This window comes from Erpetoichthys calabaricus, chromosome 2 (assembly GCF_900747795.2).
Source record: "Erpetoichthys calabaricus chromosome 2, fErpCal1.3, whole genome shotgun sequence".
Lineage (NCBI taxonomy): Eukaryota > Metazoa > Chordata > Cladistia > Polypteriformes > Polypteridae > Erpetoichthys > Erpetoichthys calabaricus.
Genome location: NC_041395.2, coordinates 154,617,301 through 154,634,951, shown reverse-complemented (window position 1 = coordinate 154,634,951; position 17,651 = coordinate 154,617,301). Strand labels below are relative to the sequence as shown.

At 41.0% G+C, this 17,651-nt stretch overlaps 1 protein-coding gene across 1 annotated transcript in view; it reads left to right on the top strand.

Annotated features, from left to right (window-relative positions):
- pcolce2b (procollagen C-endopeptidase enhancer 2b) overlaps positions 1-15,041 on the top strand; it is a 34,946-nt gene extending 19,905 nt beyond the window's left edge. The window contains exons 7-9 of the mRNA XM_028794682.2: positions 7,264-7,347; positions 8,421-8,588; positions 14,511-15,041. Coding sequence (XP_028650515.1) covers positions 7,264-7,347; positions 8,421-8,588; positions 14,511-14,641 — 383 coding nt within the window. The 3' untranslated portion in view covers positions 14,642-15,041. The remainder of the gene's footprint in view (positions 1-7,263; positions 7,348-8,420; positions 8,589-14,510) is intronic.
- Positions 15,042-17,651: the final 2,610 nt, after the last annotated feature.

Genomic DNA, 17,651 nt, shown 5'->3' with positions numbered 1-17,651 from the left:
GGAAATTTCAAGATTAAAGTTGACATTTCGCGCTTTTTTCCCACTGTGTGCCTATTTTTTTTTGTCTGTACTCTAATAAGCTTTCATATGACACTCATACAGTGGGCTACAACTCGCCTTTTCACGGCGACTTTGATATGTGACTTCTTTTTTATTTCGGGCACTGTGCGACTTTGTGAACTTGAGCTTTCGAGTTTCTCCGACACTCTGTGACTCAATCAACTTCCATTTGTTGATTATACCACTGTTTAAACCAACAAATAGTATGTTCTTCCTTTGCCTCCACTTGGTATTCGCTGAAATTCTTATATTTTCCCCCATTCCTTTCCCATTGTCTTTTCACAGAAGGCTGAGCTTAAGAGGCGTAATTCTGGGAGGAGTTGGGGCGGGACAGAAGGCGCGTGCATGTGCGTTACTTTTCACGCTGATAGGGATTTATGTAGCGGAAGAACGTGGAAGTTTGTGTACGTACAGATTCCTGCATCTGGATTTTTCTGTGCGTATGCACATTCCCGCTTTTGTGCTTATGCCATGTTATAGTGTGAGTTCTACGCACCGTGTTATACATGACGCCCCTGGTCTTTGATCTAATGTTCTTTTAGGACAGCAAAGGCCTTCCCTTGGCACACCTCGCAAAACAGGTCAAATTTATGAACTCTCTTTCTTATTGTAGATGTTTGCAATTTGACACCAACTTTTGCCTGTATGCCTATGTCGATCAAACACAGGAAGCTTTGCAGTCTACCTGTGACTTTACGCTGTTGGAAGATAAGTAAATAAATATAGGTAAATAACATTCCATGTGGCTTTTATATAAGTAACATATAAATGTTTTTCATATAAAGGCCATCAGAAAATATAATTGCAAACAGAACTTTGCACAATACCTCAGCGAGCTCTGTAGGCCCTGCTGTTTCGTTGAAGGACATGTGTGTGGCAGATTCACTGGCAGAATGATGCCTAACCTCTTGCTGCATCCAAACAGTGCCATCTTTCGCCTTTACACCAGGTTCAGCTGCGTTGTTCCTATGTGTGACTGGACGTTTCTTGCGGGGAGGGCTTCTGTTCTCTTTCTCAGATGTAGAACCCTCATCCTCATCTGAGGTCACCTCTGTTGAAAATTAACAGTGTCAGACCGGGGGGAGCGTGAACGTGACTTGAGATAATAAAATCGAATAATAAAAAAACGCTAACCTTTACAAGTACTATACATTTAAACTGGCTGTTACAGGCTCAAATCAAATGATTACGAAACACAGAATGAGATGTTACTATCCTTGTGCAAGCACGTACAATAGGTTCAGTTACGCTTGTCAGTAAATGGTGAATGGTAGACTTGGAGAAGTTTGTAGAATATTGGGACACATCATCAGTAGTGTTCCTCTGGCTCATGGGGTGTTTCGGCCTTTCACACTATACACCCTCACCAGAGGCGGCCAGCTATAGGGTGATCAGCCCTAAGCTTGTGTCCCATGCCCAATTAGTCATGAGAGTCGCTTTGGTGTCAAATGACTGACATCTCCTGAACCTATGTTTGGCAGCCTAAGCTTGTTACTTGGGGGCCCATCAGGGGGCATTCCTCTTCATCCAAAGCCACTGGCTACTTCTCTCTGCTGCCTCTGATGCTGCTTTGATGGCTGTGTGCTGGCTCTGGCCCCTAATTCCCAGGTCTGTTAGCAGTTTGATGGTAGATGTTGCCACAAACCCTCTGCATCCAACTTCCACTGGACAAACTTCCATGGTCAAGCCGCGAAGTTGCGCTTCAGCAGCTAACTCAGCATAGCATAGATATTTCCGCTCATATGCCTCATCCACTGAATCCTCCCAGGGTATGGTGAGCTCAATAATGTAACAGGAAGGGGACCAGAGCACCAGGTCAGGTCTCAAGGTAGTAGTGGCAATCTCCGGAGGAAACACCAACTGTTGGCCAGTATCTACCAGCTGTTTCCAGTTGCGTGCTAAGCACAGCTGGCCTCTCTTCGATGGTGTGGAGTTGCTCCTGGTAACTGTAGCACCTTCTTGGACAAAGGCAGTCGTCCATGGGTGATTAGATATTGGTGGTGAAAGGGCATTGATGAGAGATCGTTTTTTCCTCCATTGTGGATGCAAGGCTCTTTAGGACCTGGTTGTGGCACCAAGTGTATCGCCCTTGGGTGAGACTGGTCTTACACCCTTTGAGTATATGCCGGAGGGAGGCTGGCCTGGAGCAAAGGGCACACCCTGGATCTTCACCAATCCACTGATAGAGATTGGTTGGTGTTGGCAGGACGTCATAAGTGGCTCTGATGGTAAAGCTCAGACTCCTCGCCTCCATGGCCCACACATTGTTCCAGCTAAGCTTCCTCCTTTTGACACTGTCCCACCTTGTCCACTGCCCCTGTTTGCCAAGGGAGGACTGGCTTGGCCCACCTTGCAGCCTCCTCCTGACGACGTACTTACTCTACCACCATCCTCCTCCGTGCTTGAGCAATGGCTTTATTCCAGGCTGGGCAGCTAGTTGTAAGGCCAAGGCCTCCTCTTCCATGCTGAACATTCCCCATGATGTCAGCATATCTGAGAGCTGATATTGCCTCCTTCACCGCTGTTGCTGGTCTACATTTTTGCCCAGTAGCCAAGGTTGGTGCGTTGCTCCTCAACACTTTGTCCTGAGAATCATTCAATGTCATCTGCAGTTGTGTTTTAGTGCACTTGTACTTGTGAGGCTGGTGAGGGGCAGCTTGAGGACACCGTCTCCGTAGAGGGCCTATGTTGGTGAGGCTCCGCGGAACTCCGAGCCACTTTTTAATGTAGGCTGTGACTCCTCTTTCCAGCTTCTCTACTTTTGAGATGAGGACCTCATAAACTTAAAGGGGCCACAATGCCCGGGGTAGGAGACCAAACTGGAAGCACCAGGTCTTTAATTTCCCAGGTAGCTGGGTGTTGTCGATGGACCATAGGCCAGCATTAATGTCCTTGCGCAGTTGTTTCACCTGGTCTCTGTCTTTCAGGCTTGCATCGTAGCACCTTCTGAGGCTCTGTACAGGCTGTTCCGATACTGTGGGGATTGGCTCATCTCCGATGAAGAACCTCTGGTCAGCAAGCACTCCGTTCACCACTGAGATGCTGCGCGACTTAGATGGCTTTACCCTCATTCGGCCCCAACTGATATTCTCCTCCAGTTTTCTGAGCAATCTCATGGCACATGGGACGTTGGTAGTTTGGGTAGTAATATCATCCATGTAGGCTATGAGGGGAGGGAGGGGCAGACAAGAGCTAACTCGTTGCCCCCCCAACGACCCATTTTGAGGCTTGAATGATGATCTCCATTGCCATGGTAAACACCAAGGGAGAGACTGTGCATCAAGCCATGATGCCTACCTCCAAGCACTGCCATGATGTTGTAAATTCCGGAGCTGAAAAGCAGAACTGCAAGTCCTGAAAGTAGGCTTTAACCAAAGTTGTGATGGTGTCTGGGATGTTGAAGAAGCTGAACGCAGACCAAAGGAGCTCATGGGGCACATAGCCAAAGGCATTAGTGAGGTCCAAAAAGATTACATGTAGGTCCCTTTTCTCCAGCTTTGCCATTTGGATCTGATGCCAGATCATGCTAGCATGTTCTAGACACCCAGAGAAGCCCGATAACCCCGCCTTCTGTACAGATGTGTCAATGTATTAATTTCTGAGCAGATACTTGGCCATCCTCCGTGCAATGACACTGAAGAAGACTTTACCCTCCACATTAAGCAGGGAGACTGGACGGAACTGGCTGATGTTCATTGCATCCTTTTCCTTTGAGATCAAGTCTCCACCTGCCCTACACCACACTTTGGGTATGGTTCTCTTCTGCCATACTGTTCTCATGAGCCTCCAAAGAAACCTACAAGCATCTGGTGCATTCTTGTACACTTTGTACGGGATTCCTTTTGGCCCAGGGGCTGATGCTGTTCTCGCCCGATGGACTGTCTTCTGCACCTCTTTCCATGTTGGAGGGCCAATCTCAAATTGATTTCCTGGGGGGTCGATTGGTGGAACGTCAGAGGGGATGGCTAGGTGTTCATAGCGCCTTGGATCAGAGTGAGTTGTTCTCAAGTGCTCCTCCAGGTTGTTCTTTGTTGTTTTTAGAATTCCACTTTTTTCCTTGGTGAAGAGAGTCTTTAGGAATTTGAAGGGATCTTTGTAGAACTGACTTCTTGTTTATTTTTTCTTCCTTCTTCGTTTCCGTAGATTCTCTGCTCTACGGAGTGATGCCAGACAGATTTTAATGTCAGCTTGGAGAGTGCTTATGCCCTCCTTTTCCACTCCAGAGGCCTTCTTCCAAAGTTTTTTAAGTTGTCTACTTTCTTGAACGAGATGCTTAATTTCCTCTTGCCTCCTGGAAACTGGTGGGATTGGGGTTGGCTTAGCGCCTTTTGGTTCTTGTATTCTGAAGCGTTCTGCCCCATACTGATAAATAATGTCTCCCATTCTCTCCTACTTCTTATCCACTGTGCCTTGAAGTTGCTCGAGGGTCAAGGTCATGTCAGAATTCACCATCTGCCACAGCTTTTTCTCCCCAGCACCGGGCCACTTCACATGCAGCCTGTGCCCTGGAAGTTTTCCGCTCGACTGCAGGTCTGGGAGTTTGGGTGGAATCCACCGCTGATGTTTGTTCCACCGTTAATTCTGTGCTTGAGTTTACATCCTCCATGACAGCAGTGCTGATACACTGCAAGCTATGGTTTGCGTCCAGCTGCTGCGCATCACTCGACTGAAGTGTTTTGTTTTTATTCTATAATAGTAACAATAAGAGCAGCTCACTACTTGAAACGGTAAAAGCAGGAAGGACCCAAAATTAAACCCACAACCTCTTGATTATGAGACCGCATTTCTTACCTTTGCACCAACCAAGTGCACATGTCAGCATTGTACCCTAACCCATTTTTTCTTCAGTTATATTCCTGGATAAAAGTGCACTTGTTTTGTTATACCTGTACTTTTTCTGAAAGTGTTTATTTGATATTTAGACTTCAGTCTTCACACTTCACGTCAGCATTTTGCCAGTTGAACATGGAAAAGGTTCCTGTTTTAGTTATGTGTTCAACATTTCTTGCCTCACATTTCCTGTCATCCTACATTTACCCAGATCGTTGTAGCCACGGAACACACATGAAATGCAAGTATTCCAAATAACAATATATTATTTACCCTATACAACTCAATGCACCTCACACTCAGATAAAGAGACTTGAGTTGGGGAAATTTAGCTGCCTTAGTGGAGGATGGGATAGCAGGCTGCTTGTGCTGATTGACACATTTCAAAACAAAGACGCAGATGAAGAGGTGCAAAGGAATTTAAGATGGCCCCGGATTATCACTTTTTTCTAAGGTTTTAGGGATTCTTGTGTTAAGGATAAGATTGAGCAACACATAGCAAGTACAGGAGTGTTACTGAACAGCCAGCATGGGTTCAGATGAGGAAGGTCATGTTTTATTAACATACTGGAATTCCATGAGGAAACAACAAAAGGATATGATCAAAATGAAGCATGTGATTTATCGGGACTTTCAGAAAGCATTTGATAAGGTGCCACATGAGAGGTTGGGCATCAAACTAAAAGAAGTGGGAGTTCAGGGTCATGTTTGTAGATGAGCTCTACAACTACAAAGCACAAAGATTTATGGGAAATTGAGGTACAAAGTCCAACCCATTGACCCATCCAATTTGCATGTTGAGAACTTTAAAATGAAAATGCAAAGTGGAAATGTGTTTTACTTTTCATTTTTGCAGCTTCATTTCTGTTCAGACTGAAAATGAAATGGCAAATGGGGTTATTGTATGTTTAATTTTTGCAGCATTCGTGCACGTAAACTTGGAAAATAAAATTGCAAAAGAGAGATTGCATTTTCATTTTATAATTTTTATTTTCTTTTTTGTAGAAAATACCTCCCATATGAAGTATTGAAAATTTCCAAACCCACGAAATCTCCTTAGATTTACTTTTATCCAACAAAGGCTAGGTGGAACAATGCTTAATTAGGTTACCTTTAAAAAAGCCTTAATTCAAAGTGTAGGACACAGCACAACAAAGGCAGCATTTAGTCAGTTTCTATGAATTCTGTTATGCTTCGCATGTCACTAGAAGCAAGGAAGAGAGCCACTGGCTTGCTGCAGGGATTATGGTTTAAGTCACTTCACAGTGTCGCAAATGCAGGCAAAGTTTCAGCAGGACAGATAACTGTACAAGATCTGGTTACACTTGTGTGGCCACAACAGAACTGGATTGACATATCAGGCTGCTCCATCTGAAAGACTGCTGCAGATCTGTCAACTACAGTGCTACTGGAACTACCAGCAGGCACAATCAGTGACAGTACAGTGAGGGATAGACTTCATAGTGCTGGCCTTAGAACAAGATAACCTGTCAGAGGCCTTCTGCTCACACCTCTCTAATGTCCTAGCCTTTACACTGGGTAAAGCATGCCACATGTAGCTGGTGTTGCCACAAATGTCCCAAGGAATGAATGTTGGTGTGCAGGTACTTTTGAACTGCCTGCCTCTTGTCTTTAACCCCACATAACACCCTTGTAATACCCTCAATTGTATCATTTGGAGACATGACCCTCTGTCTACCAGTGACTAGCACCTTTTAGGCTTTTCTCCAGGGATGAGATAAGACCCCACAACTGAAGATTCAGGGGCTTATTAGCTCTGTGTGTTAGTGCTGGTTGTGAAGCAACAGCGGCTACAAGAGGCTGTCACAAAAGATACTAAAGGACTGTAAGACAACTGCTGTTAATACTCAAAAGTTGCCACTGTTTCCCTGATGTTTTTCTTATGCTGATATTTTTTTGTCGTTTTCATGAATCTTTAGACTTTATACTCTGTGCTTATTGGGTAGCTGACACCTATGACCTATGCTTTGTTCTATTTAAAAGCTTTGTAACAATGTTGATCTGCAAGTGTGGATGGTGGTATAGAGAGTATATTCAGAAATAAATGGTCAGATTTATGTTTGTCATTTATATGTTTTTCATACCTATCTGTAATTATATAGTGTGAAAAGCTCATATGTAGCTGTGTGCTTAATAAAAGTAATCTTAATTGAAGGGAATATTCTACAGTATGCCATCTGGCCTCTCTTACTTTCCCTTTTAAAACTTATCACTTATCACACAAGTGGCAACTTTAATTTCCTTATATTTACTAAAACATTTATGGCCATTAAAATCTCATACCATGTTTTTTATTTGTATTTATTTTGCTGTCAGACAAAAGCCATTATAAAACACTTTTTATGTTTTCAGCTGTCAAGAACAATGCAGCCCTTTGTCAGCAGAAGTGCAAAAGAAGTGGGACCATAGAGAGTCATTACTGTTCAAGTGATTTCGGTAAGAAAACCTCGCCAATCTTTCTAGGAGGCACCAGGACGGAATGTGCTCTATTCCTGCTGTAAACTAGCTCAACCCAACAAGGGCTGGTTTTCATAGTGTACTATCTTTGGCCTTCTTATTGGTGTCTGTGTCTCTCAAAAGATCCCTTGAGGGTTTTCCTCCGTGTAAGCATTTATATCTCAGAAATGGTTTCTAGAGTGTAAACAGGGGCAGCCGTACTGTAGGCAAACTGTTGCGAAATGAAAGTGTCAATTCAGTTGCTACACTGGCTGTTTGTCATCTTGGAACAACTTTATGTTTTTGCCTCCAGTATCCAGTATGTTTATGTGCGAGATGCTTAATTACAGTTCCACGGACTACTTGCTTGCATGTGTGGCTATTTATTTCAAAATAAACTCTTTTTAAGGAATTAAAGGAATCTGTCTGATGGATTTACGTGCCAAATTAAATTGTCATTACTTTGGCCTGGATCTTCTACAGGACTTTATAACTGGTAGCATACTTTTTAAGCATCTTTCATTCAAAACACTTGCAAAATACAGTGAGCATTATTAATAACAGACAGGTTATTTGTAATACATGTTGTCCTAGAAATTGCTATAAGCTATTTAAATGTAAATTTCCATCCAGTTATTTAAAATACACAGTCCAACACAGTGTCTCAGGGGGGCAGAGCCTATCTGGACATCATTTGGCAGGAAACAATCTGGGAATCACAGGGTATGAAATTATTGTTTAAATTAGTTGGTCGCTTTGTAAAGCCTGTAATGGATGGGCATTCCAGCTACTGTATATTCCAACTTTACACCTTTTGCTATTGTGATAAGCTATTGCTCCATTCCACTTTAACCAATTAAAATGAACTGAATGAACAGATTTTTGGTAAATCGTATTTGGAAAGTGTTCAGCATGAACAATGATTTAGTATACTTTTAGAAGTATATTTATTTATTGTTTACCCTTTCATTTATCTAGACACAATCCCAAAATGCTTGCATCCCAGATTGATTGGTGTCCATCAAAAATGTAGTGCAGTGCACACTGTTACCTTTATTTTTTTTTTCTTCTAGTGATTACCGGGACAGTCATTACAGCAGTAACACGTGGAGGCAGTGTGCATATCACGATTTCCATCATTAATGTCTATAAAGAGGGGAATCTAGCCATTCAACAGGCTGGCAAAAGCATGAGTGCCAAGCTGGTGGTATTGTGCAAACAGTGCCCACTGATTAGAAGAGGTAAGTTAAAGCCAGGCATGGCTTACCCAGAATATGTACTTTATTATTTGTCTTACATGAGTGCAGTAGAAAAGCTTTCGCATTTTTTATAGTAGATGTATCATGTAGTTAAATATTGATCTGCAGTTCCTTTTAATGTCATCTTATGGCTAACAAATGAAAAGTGAAATCAAATGACCTCCATTAAAAAGCTGTCAGGATATTTTGTCAAGGCTAGGGGCTGTACAGTATGTGAATGCCTGTTTCATGTTTACTCCTTTGCATATGTTTCAGTGAAACACTAGAATTTATTTCTCAAGGTATTTAACACATGCTGGGAAGGTGCTTTAGAGAATAAATTATGACTGTTTGTGTCTTTGTCCAGATCAGTCTTGGGATATTACAAGGTTGAATTCTGCAGGAGGTACACACTCCTGACAATTGGTTCATTTACTTGTAACTTTTTGCTAAAGATGAACGTCTTTCACCCAGCAACGACAAAAGGAGATTGTAACAGTAACAATGTACAGTAATACATAGCTTGTAATATTTAATATTGTTGTTTTGCGAAGAGAAAACAACTGGAAAAAGGCATATGAAACAGTACAGTAGTTAGTCTCTGTCCTTTTTAAGCAAAGGCAGGAATAGGTGATTAGGCAGATGTGTTGTCCTTGCCGATGTTCTAAAGCTCTCTAGCTGACACTAAGCTATGTGCTTTTGAAGATTTCTGTAAGTCTTCCACCTCTGATTTATTTAAAAAAAACAGCAAAATACACATATTTCTTCTGTACTTGGCCTAAAAACTGAACTGAACTGAACAGCCAGTTAGATTGTACTATTATGCGGAGCTGCAGAGTCCGAGAAGGGTTACTATCTAGGTGTTATCTAACAGAGCTCTGAAGATTCACCGCAGCTAGACTTCACCACTTTTTTCTGGGTTCCTCGAGTTTGACTTCACTGAGCACACTGATCAGACTGAGGAAAAAAATGTTGCCTTTCTTAGACTGCTGCATGTTTATTATACTCAACCATTTTTCAATGTGCTTCAAACATCCAAATGAGATTTTAACCTATGAAAACCTGCACTCCATATTTTTTTTTTAATCTTGCTTCATTTTAATGCGTCTTTGAATTTTGTGCTTGTAAATTTATAGATCCAATGATTCCTGTTTACATATGTGACCTTCATTTCTTCAAAATTTTTATCATGGTCTTTTTATGTAAAACTTTTCCGAGTTAAAAAAAAAAAGGGTGACTCATAAAAAAACAGACAGCAACCAGAAAGAGCCGGCCAGTCCATTAGGTGACTTCACCTGAGGGTTGCCATTTATGTAACGCAGGTGGCACTTGCTCTGGACACCAAGGTGACTCCTGAGACACCTCCCCAGGACCTTGAAGTTTAATAAAACTAACTGCACTGTGGACTCCTTGGGGCACCGTTTATGAAGCCAAAGCAATCCATAGAAAAAGTTGGAAGTTGATTCTGTTGTTGATAGTAAGAAGAAAATAGATGTTACCAATGAGTTTGGCATTCCATAGACAGCTTTGTCAACTGTACATGCCAAAGGACCATGCCTTGTTTCAGTCCCATTATAACAAAATATCCATTATAATGAATTATTTTTTCAGTGCCAAGCAATTTGTTCTAACAGAACTTGACCTGTGTGAATATGCATATATAGTTACTGAGCATAAAACTTAGCAGGGAAACAATGAACTGTTCAAAACATTTTGGATAAGTCAATGCACTTCTGTGTTAAGAGAAAAGAAAAAAAGCCTTCACATTTCTAAATGTTTGACATTGTGATTTGATTACCCTAGAATTCAGTTTGTAATAAGGGAAAATATGTGTTTATGTTTCTTTGGTAGCATTTTAATATGGTGGTGCGGGTCAGCTCCACACTCCCAGTTGATCTAGGGAGCCTCTTGAACCCGCTACCACCGATAACATACCCAAGGGATGAGCCAGCAGACGTGGACGCACACACAAAGGAAGGGGTAGGTGCATAAAAGTGCAAAAATGCTTTTATTTAAAACAACCAAAATCAAAACAAGTAGTATCCAAAAGTACAGTAAAAATCTTCAATAAATAAATAATCCAGTAAATAAATGAACAGTGTCTAATTGAAGATTAAAAACTGTTCAATAAATATTTTCTTAAAACCAGAGGTCAAAATCCGAGAGACTGTTCACTGTTTCTTAAAACTCACATGTCCCGATGCTACTTTCTAAAAGCCGATGTCTCTTCAGCTTATCCCGTACAGGATCTGGCAATTGAGGAGACGGCCATCCGGGCCCTCGGCAACTGTGGGGCACAATGCCAAGCCGCATACATCTCCTGCTGCCTGACCTTCAGCTTCTGCGGGAGACACTGCATGGCATGCTCCTCCTACTCCCTGGAGATTGCTCAGTAGGAGTGCCCTCACTTTGGCCACAGACTCCTCACACTGAAGCTCTGCTCCCAACTAGCTGCTTCCATTCAATCCCACATAGGCTTTCTCTCTCTCTCTCTTCTTGTCCTGTTTCTTTTCCTGTTTTTCTTTTCCATTTCTTATAACCACCATCCTTTCTTTTTCCTCTTGCTCACTCGCTGTCCAGTCTATGTCCTTCCTTTTCCTCTTTCATCTGTTTTCTCCCCTTTTCTCATGCCGGCTTCCTTTATATGCCTTCTTTGGTGCAGCGCCTCAATTGCACACCGCAGAAAACCAAACAAGAAATTGAGACAAACTGCACCCTCACATGTGGTTGCAATCCTTCAATTTCGTTGTTCCTTTGTAAAAGTGACAATGACAATAAAGATCTATCTATCTATCTAACTTGCCCCAAATACTCCACCAACATCCTGCAGCTGTGCAAGTATTTATATATTTTAAACAGGGATAACAGTGTTTTTGTGTCAGTTTTACGGTTTTAATCATTATTTTTTCAAGGTGTTCCAATTTTATAAACCATTGTACATTAGTTGCCCATGCTGGTGGGTGTGATACTGAAGCAACTGTGGTCTTTTGGCATGTAGTTTCTATTGGCCTGGTTCTCTTTATCAATTGTTATTATTAAGATGCAATTGAAGGGGAAAAGTCAACAAAATAGTTAATAGAATAGTGACAAATGAGAGTTAACTATTTAAAACCCACGGCAAAAACAGATGTTTCTAAATCTCTATATGTGTACCCTGTATATCTCTCATTACTTAGCTTTTCTGTTTGTGGAATAAGAGAAGAAAACAAAAGACCAGCTAATTAAACAATGCAATCAGTTCAAGGTAAAATATCCCACTGACAATAAAACAGTTGTGGTACCTGGCGGGGGTTCATGCCCAGCCGGGATGCCCAGGAGGAGCGGAGGAGGGCTTGTGCCTCCTCCAGGACACAAGGGGGGCGTCCTCCCTGGTTGTTTTGGGGATCACGGGTACAGAGCTTGGAAGCTCAACTCTGTAGGGGCCCGTGGTCACCGCCAGGGGGCGCCCCCATGTCTTGGGAGCCCTGGACCTCAGTACTTCCGCCACACCCGGAAGTGCTAGGGGGAAGAGTATTGGGGACACCCGGAGGACTTACGGATACGCCGACAGAGCTTCCGCCACACAGGGGTGTGGCTACAGAAGCCCTCAGGATGCACCTGGAATCCATCTGGGGTGAATAAAAGGGGCCGCCTCCCTTTAGTCAGGGGCAAGAGTCGGGAGGAAGAAGACGAAGCTTGGTGGAGAGGAGTGGAGGCGGACCAGAGACTAAGAAGGCATTGTAAGTGTGGCCAAGGACTTAAAGGGGTGTTTGGTGCTGAGGCACTGGAATTGTGCACTTGACCTTTGTATAGTATGTATAATAAATGTGTGTGTGGTGAAACCAACATGTCTACCTGTCTGTGTCCGGGCTGTTCCCCACACAGTCTTGAACAAAACCTGCAGCCACAGTGGACCTCCAGGATTAAACTTGAAAACCACTGCACATGGACAAGACTAAATAAAATTCCCACAGTGTGCCAGCTGCTTGTGCTTACGTTTCTTTTGCCAAAATCATTCCATTTTGTTTGAAACCACCAGCATCCTCCTGGGAGCAGTGAAGATGCAGTGAAGACTATAGGCTGTTTCCGTGCTTACAACATAGTTGTCCTGTCTAGAGAGAAAATGTATGGCCTTAAGATTATTTAGACTTTTTTTTTATTTTTACAGGTTTAATAAGTTACACAATAAGTACTAACCACCAGTCTATATGCAGTGCATTGTCAGCAGGCCTAGTAAACTTTGCAAGTAAAGGTAGCATAAGCAGTCACAGTAGACTCTGGGAAATCCCTGTTAAAATGTTGAAAGCATTGCTGAATTGCAGATGCGCAACAAAGAGTGGCCTTCTAGTCTGTCACATTGTGATTTGTGTCTCAGGTTCTTTTTACCACAGGAGAAGTAAATACTGTGTGTCCTCTTCATGGTATTCTAAGCACTTCCGAATCGTTTCACACAAACAAGAGCTGGACTTTTATATACAGTGGATTTAGAAAATATTTAGACTCCTTCCATTTTTTCACATGTTGGTTGTTGTAGCCTTCTGCTGAAATCAGTTAATTTAATTTTTCCCCCACATCAAGCAACACTCAGTACCGCAGAACGACATAGCAAAAGCCAAATTTTGGAAATATTTGCAAATATATTAAAAATAAAAAACAATAATATCACATTGACACTTGGATTTTGTGTCAGGTGCATCCCATTCTACTGATCATTATTGAGATGGTTCTGTGCCTTGTTTGGAGTCCACCTGTGGTCAATTCATTTGATTAGACATGATTAGAAAAGGCACATACCTGTCTATATAAGGGCCCAGAGTTGGCGATGTTTGTCAAAGGAAAAAAAAAAACAAACCATGAGTTTTAAGGAATGGTCTGCAAAGCTTAAATATGGGATTGTGTTGAGGCATAGATCTGGGAAAGTCTACAGAAAAATTCCTGCAGCACTGAAATTTCCCAGGAGCACAATTGCCTTCATAATTCTTAAATGAAAGAAGTCTGAAATAACCATGAATCTTCCTAGTGCTGGCCCAACTGAACAATCAGAGGAGAAGGGCCTTATTAAAAGAGGTGACCAAGAACCTGATGGTCACTCTGGCTGAGCTCCACAAAACCTGTGTGGAGATGGGAGAAACTTCCAGAAGGAAAACCATCACAGCATCACTCCACTAATCTGGGCTTTATGACAGAGTGACCAGACAAAAGCCCTTCCTCAGTTAAAGATATATTGAAGCCTGCTTAGAGTTTGTAAAAAGAAACCTAAAGGACCTTAGACTGTGAGAAACAAAATTATCTGCTGTGATAAAACATTAAACCAATTTTTATCAATTGAGCAGCAGCAAGTACTGGGAGTCTAGGCAGAGCTGAGGGAAAGCTAAACTGAGCACAACACAGATACAGTATATCCTAATGAAAACCTGCTCCAGAGTGCTCTGGATCTCAGATTGGACTGAAGAGTCACCATTCAGCAGGGCAGTGGCTCTAAGCACAAAGCAAAGAACACAAGAATGGCTATGGGTCAACTCTGTGTTAATGTGAAATTTTAAGGTTTTTATTTTTAATAAATTTTACATTGTCATTATGGGATACTGAGTTTTGCTTGATGGGGGAAAAATTAATTTAAATACTTTTAGTATAAGGTTTTAAAATAAAAAAATATTGTCATGCTATCCATTCTATTATTGAAGGTTATTGAAAATCTATGTATATAACCAATGTGCCTAGCTCAGCTACCAGTGCAAAGATTAGAGTCTGTCCTGGACAGTTGTAGAAAAACTCATTGCTTGCTATCTTAAATACAGCAGGGAAAACCATAAAGTGTGTATGTTCCCACAGAAGCCGTATTATAGTGAATTGATGTACCTGTGGAAGATCTCAGCAAAGAAGAATCAGTTTTGAGAAGTAATTACTACAGGTTTAAATTATGTATTTTCTTCTCTCCCTCCCCAGGTTTGAATTATGTGTTAATGGGTCAAGCTGATGAGGAAGGGCGTGGCAGAATCGCACCAAACAACTTTGCTGTGGCATTTAAATCGAAAAACCAAAGGAATCTGAATGCTCTGAAAACAAAACGCTGCTAGGCTATTTTACTACATCCACAGCTAAAGTGCTCTATCCAAAACAGAAGTGCATTAGAAGTGGTTGATCAATCCTCGGTTTTTAAACCAGTTCCTTCAGGACAGCTCAAGGCGTGCACTGGTTTACGCCTCAGAATGCATCTCCTTTCTTCAATCTGTTGAGGTGCACAAACAAATGTTTCCTGTCTTCATTTGAGCTGTTGCTATTTTCTAGTAATATTGAAAAAGTGAGTTGCAGGAAAGGAATTTGTATTGTATGTGGTAATGTGATACTGTATATAAAGTAAGAACGTGTAAAGTGCAATAATTTAAGATATTTCACTTAAAGCATTTTCTTGTAGTCTTTTTTAAGTTAAAACTTGCCAGTGATCTCTGTCTCAATAAATTACACATTGAAACCCTCTGCTAAGTAATTATTGCTTAACATTTTTAATAATAATGCAGTGAACATAAGAAATGTGACAAACGAGAGCAGACCATTCAATCCATATAGCTAAGCTACCCCAATATGTCATCTAGATTCTTCTTAAAGGATGTCAAAGTTTCTGCTTCACCTCAGTAATTTGTTCCAGAGTCCCACAACTCTTTATGTAAAGAAATGCTTCCTGGCTTCAGTCTTAAATGCACTTCCCCTTAATTTCCACTGGTGTCCTCAAGTATGTGATTCACCTTTAAGCTAAAAGAATTCAGCTGAATATAGTTTATAAATGCCTTTGAGGATTTTGAAGACCTTGTTTAGGTCCCCACATAGTCTCTTCTACTCAAAACTAAACCGGTTTAGTTCACTGATTCTGTCAGAGGACAGCATGTCCTGGAATACCCCGCTTGCTCTCCTCTGCACAGCTTCAAGTGCTGCTATGCCTTTTGTGTAGTGTGGTGACCAGAACTGCACACAATACTCCAGATGCGGTCTCATCATCACATTATATAATTTGAGCATAAAGTCCTTTGACTTATATTTAACAGTTTTTATGATATAACCTAACATTTTATTTGCATTGCTTCTGCTCATTGCTTAGACAATAAAAACATTCAATGAACAGAAACCCCTAAATCCTTTCAGATGTTGCTTACTGTAGGATAGTGCCTGTATTTAAAATTGATGTTCCTTTTGCCCACATGTAGCACTTTGCACTTTTCTACATTAAACTGCATTTTCCAAGTGTTCACCCAATTCTGAAGGTTGTCCAAATATTTTTTAATTCTTTTTGCTGCTGCTACTTTAAATAGTGTCATCTGCGAGTTTTACAAGTTTACTAACTATAATGGAATCAGAAAAAGTAGCAGTCCAAGAACATACTCCCGAAAGACTCCACTGACGACCTCGCTCCATATGGAACATTCTCCTTTCATCTGCACTCTTTGTCTCCTGACAATTAGCCAACTAGAGATCAGTGTTGTAGGTTACATCTGATGTCTACAGCTTCTACAGTCACAATCAGTGTTTGGTCTGGGACCATAAAGGCTTTTTGAAATTCTAACTAAATTATGTCATATGCTTTGTTCTGGCTGTTTCTTCAGAAAAATCAAAAAGATTTGTTTGGCAGGATCTTCCTCTCATAAACCCATACTGGCTGTTATTTCATATATTTCCATTTAGGTACTTTTCTAATTTATTTCTTATTATAGTTTCCATAATTCCACAATACATGGAAGTAAGACTTACTTGTCTGTAATTTCCAGGATTCATATTGCCTCAGTTCTTGAAGACTGAGTCACATTTGCAGCTTTCCAGTCCTCTGGATTCTTATCCTTTCCCAGCTGACAGCTGAAATATGCCTAATAAGGGTTTGTAGATGACATCTTTCATTTCTTTCAATACAATTGGTAAAATCCCATTAGTCTTCAACACATTCAGTGCTTAAAGCACAACTGACTCTTCTATTTTAAAATCTGTGAATTCAGAAATGCAATGGTCACATGATGCTGTAAGCTGTTGAACACATGTAGCTCCACCCAGGAGCAGGTTCTGTACAAACATAACTGTCAGTTCTGCAATGTGATAGGCATCATTAAGAAGCATTGCCATTAAGCACCTTGTAAGTTCTGTCACAAAGCAGCTATGGTACTGTACAGGACATAAAAATATATAAGATGTCAGCACCCGGTATCAGGCAGTGGATTCTCTTCAAAAATAACCTCTTTTTTCCTGGCAGTTTAGAGACAATGAAAATGAGGTATTGATAAGACTTTTGGCAGTGTTTTGTTTGACTATGAATTTGAATCAGCGTTTCTGGATGTGTTATTTTGATGTTGGTTCTCTCAGTGTAAAACCCAAGCTTGTTCCTTTTAGTGCTTTCAACTCCTAATCTCACTTCTTTGACTTGCCTTGGGTGATCTTTCTGCAGTTTTAAGTGTATAGTATATTTATATACAATACTGTACTTACAGAGACAGAAAACTGCCAGTGATCAGAAAATGAAGTCAAAACAAAATGGAGGTCTAAGCCAGAAATACAACAATTGTGCATCTGCACCCAATACATAAACCAAACTCATAACCTTAAAAAAACAAGCCCAAAAAGGATGTGAATACTGGATGCTTGTGTCTTAGTGGAGGGGACAATTAATAAACAAAATAACATCACCCGAGTCAAAAAAACATAACAATAAAAGTAAGACTGCAAGTCCCTAAACAGAAGTAAAACACAAAATGAAAGTAAAACTACATGATCTTAAGCAAAAATGTATTTAAAAAAATTAACATCGGTAAGAAGTAGTCACAATTGTTGCAAATTCGAGAGTTCAGGCTAGTGACAAGGACAAGCACAGATGCTTTATAAATAAAAGATTTATTCTTTACAAAAATACTATACAGCAATAAGAAGTCCCAAGGAGTGCAAAAGGCAAAAAGGAATTAAATGAAAAGGCAAAGGCAAGTTCAAGATGAACAAGTCCAAATCATAAACCCGAAGAACAGTCTAAAATACCGAGCAAAGGGGTCAACAATCTATTAATACACAAAGCACATGAAATAATAACAAATCCAAGAACTCTCCACTCCCAAGCACACT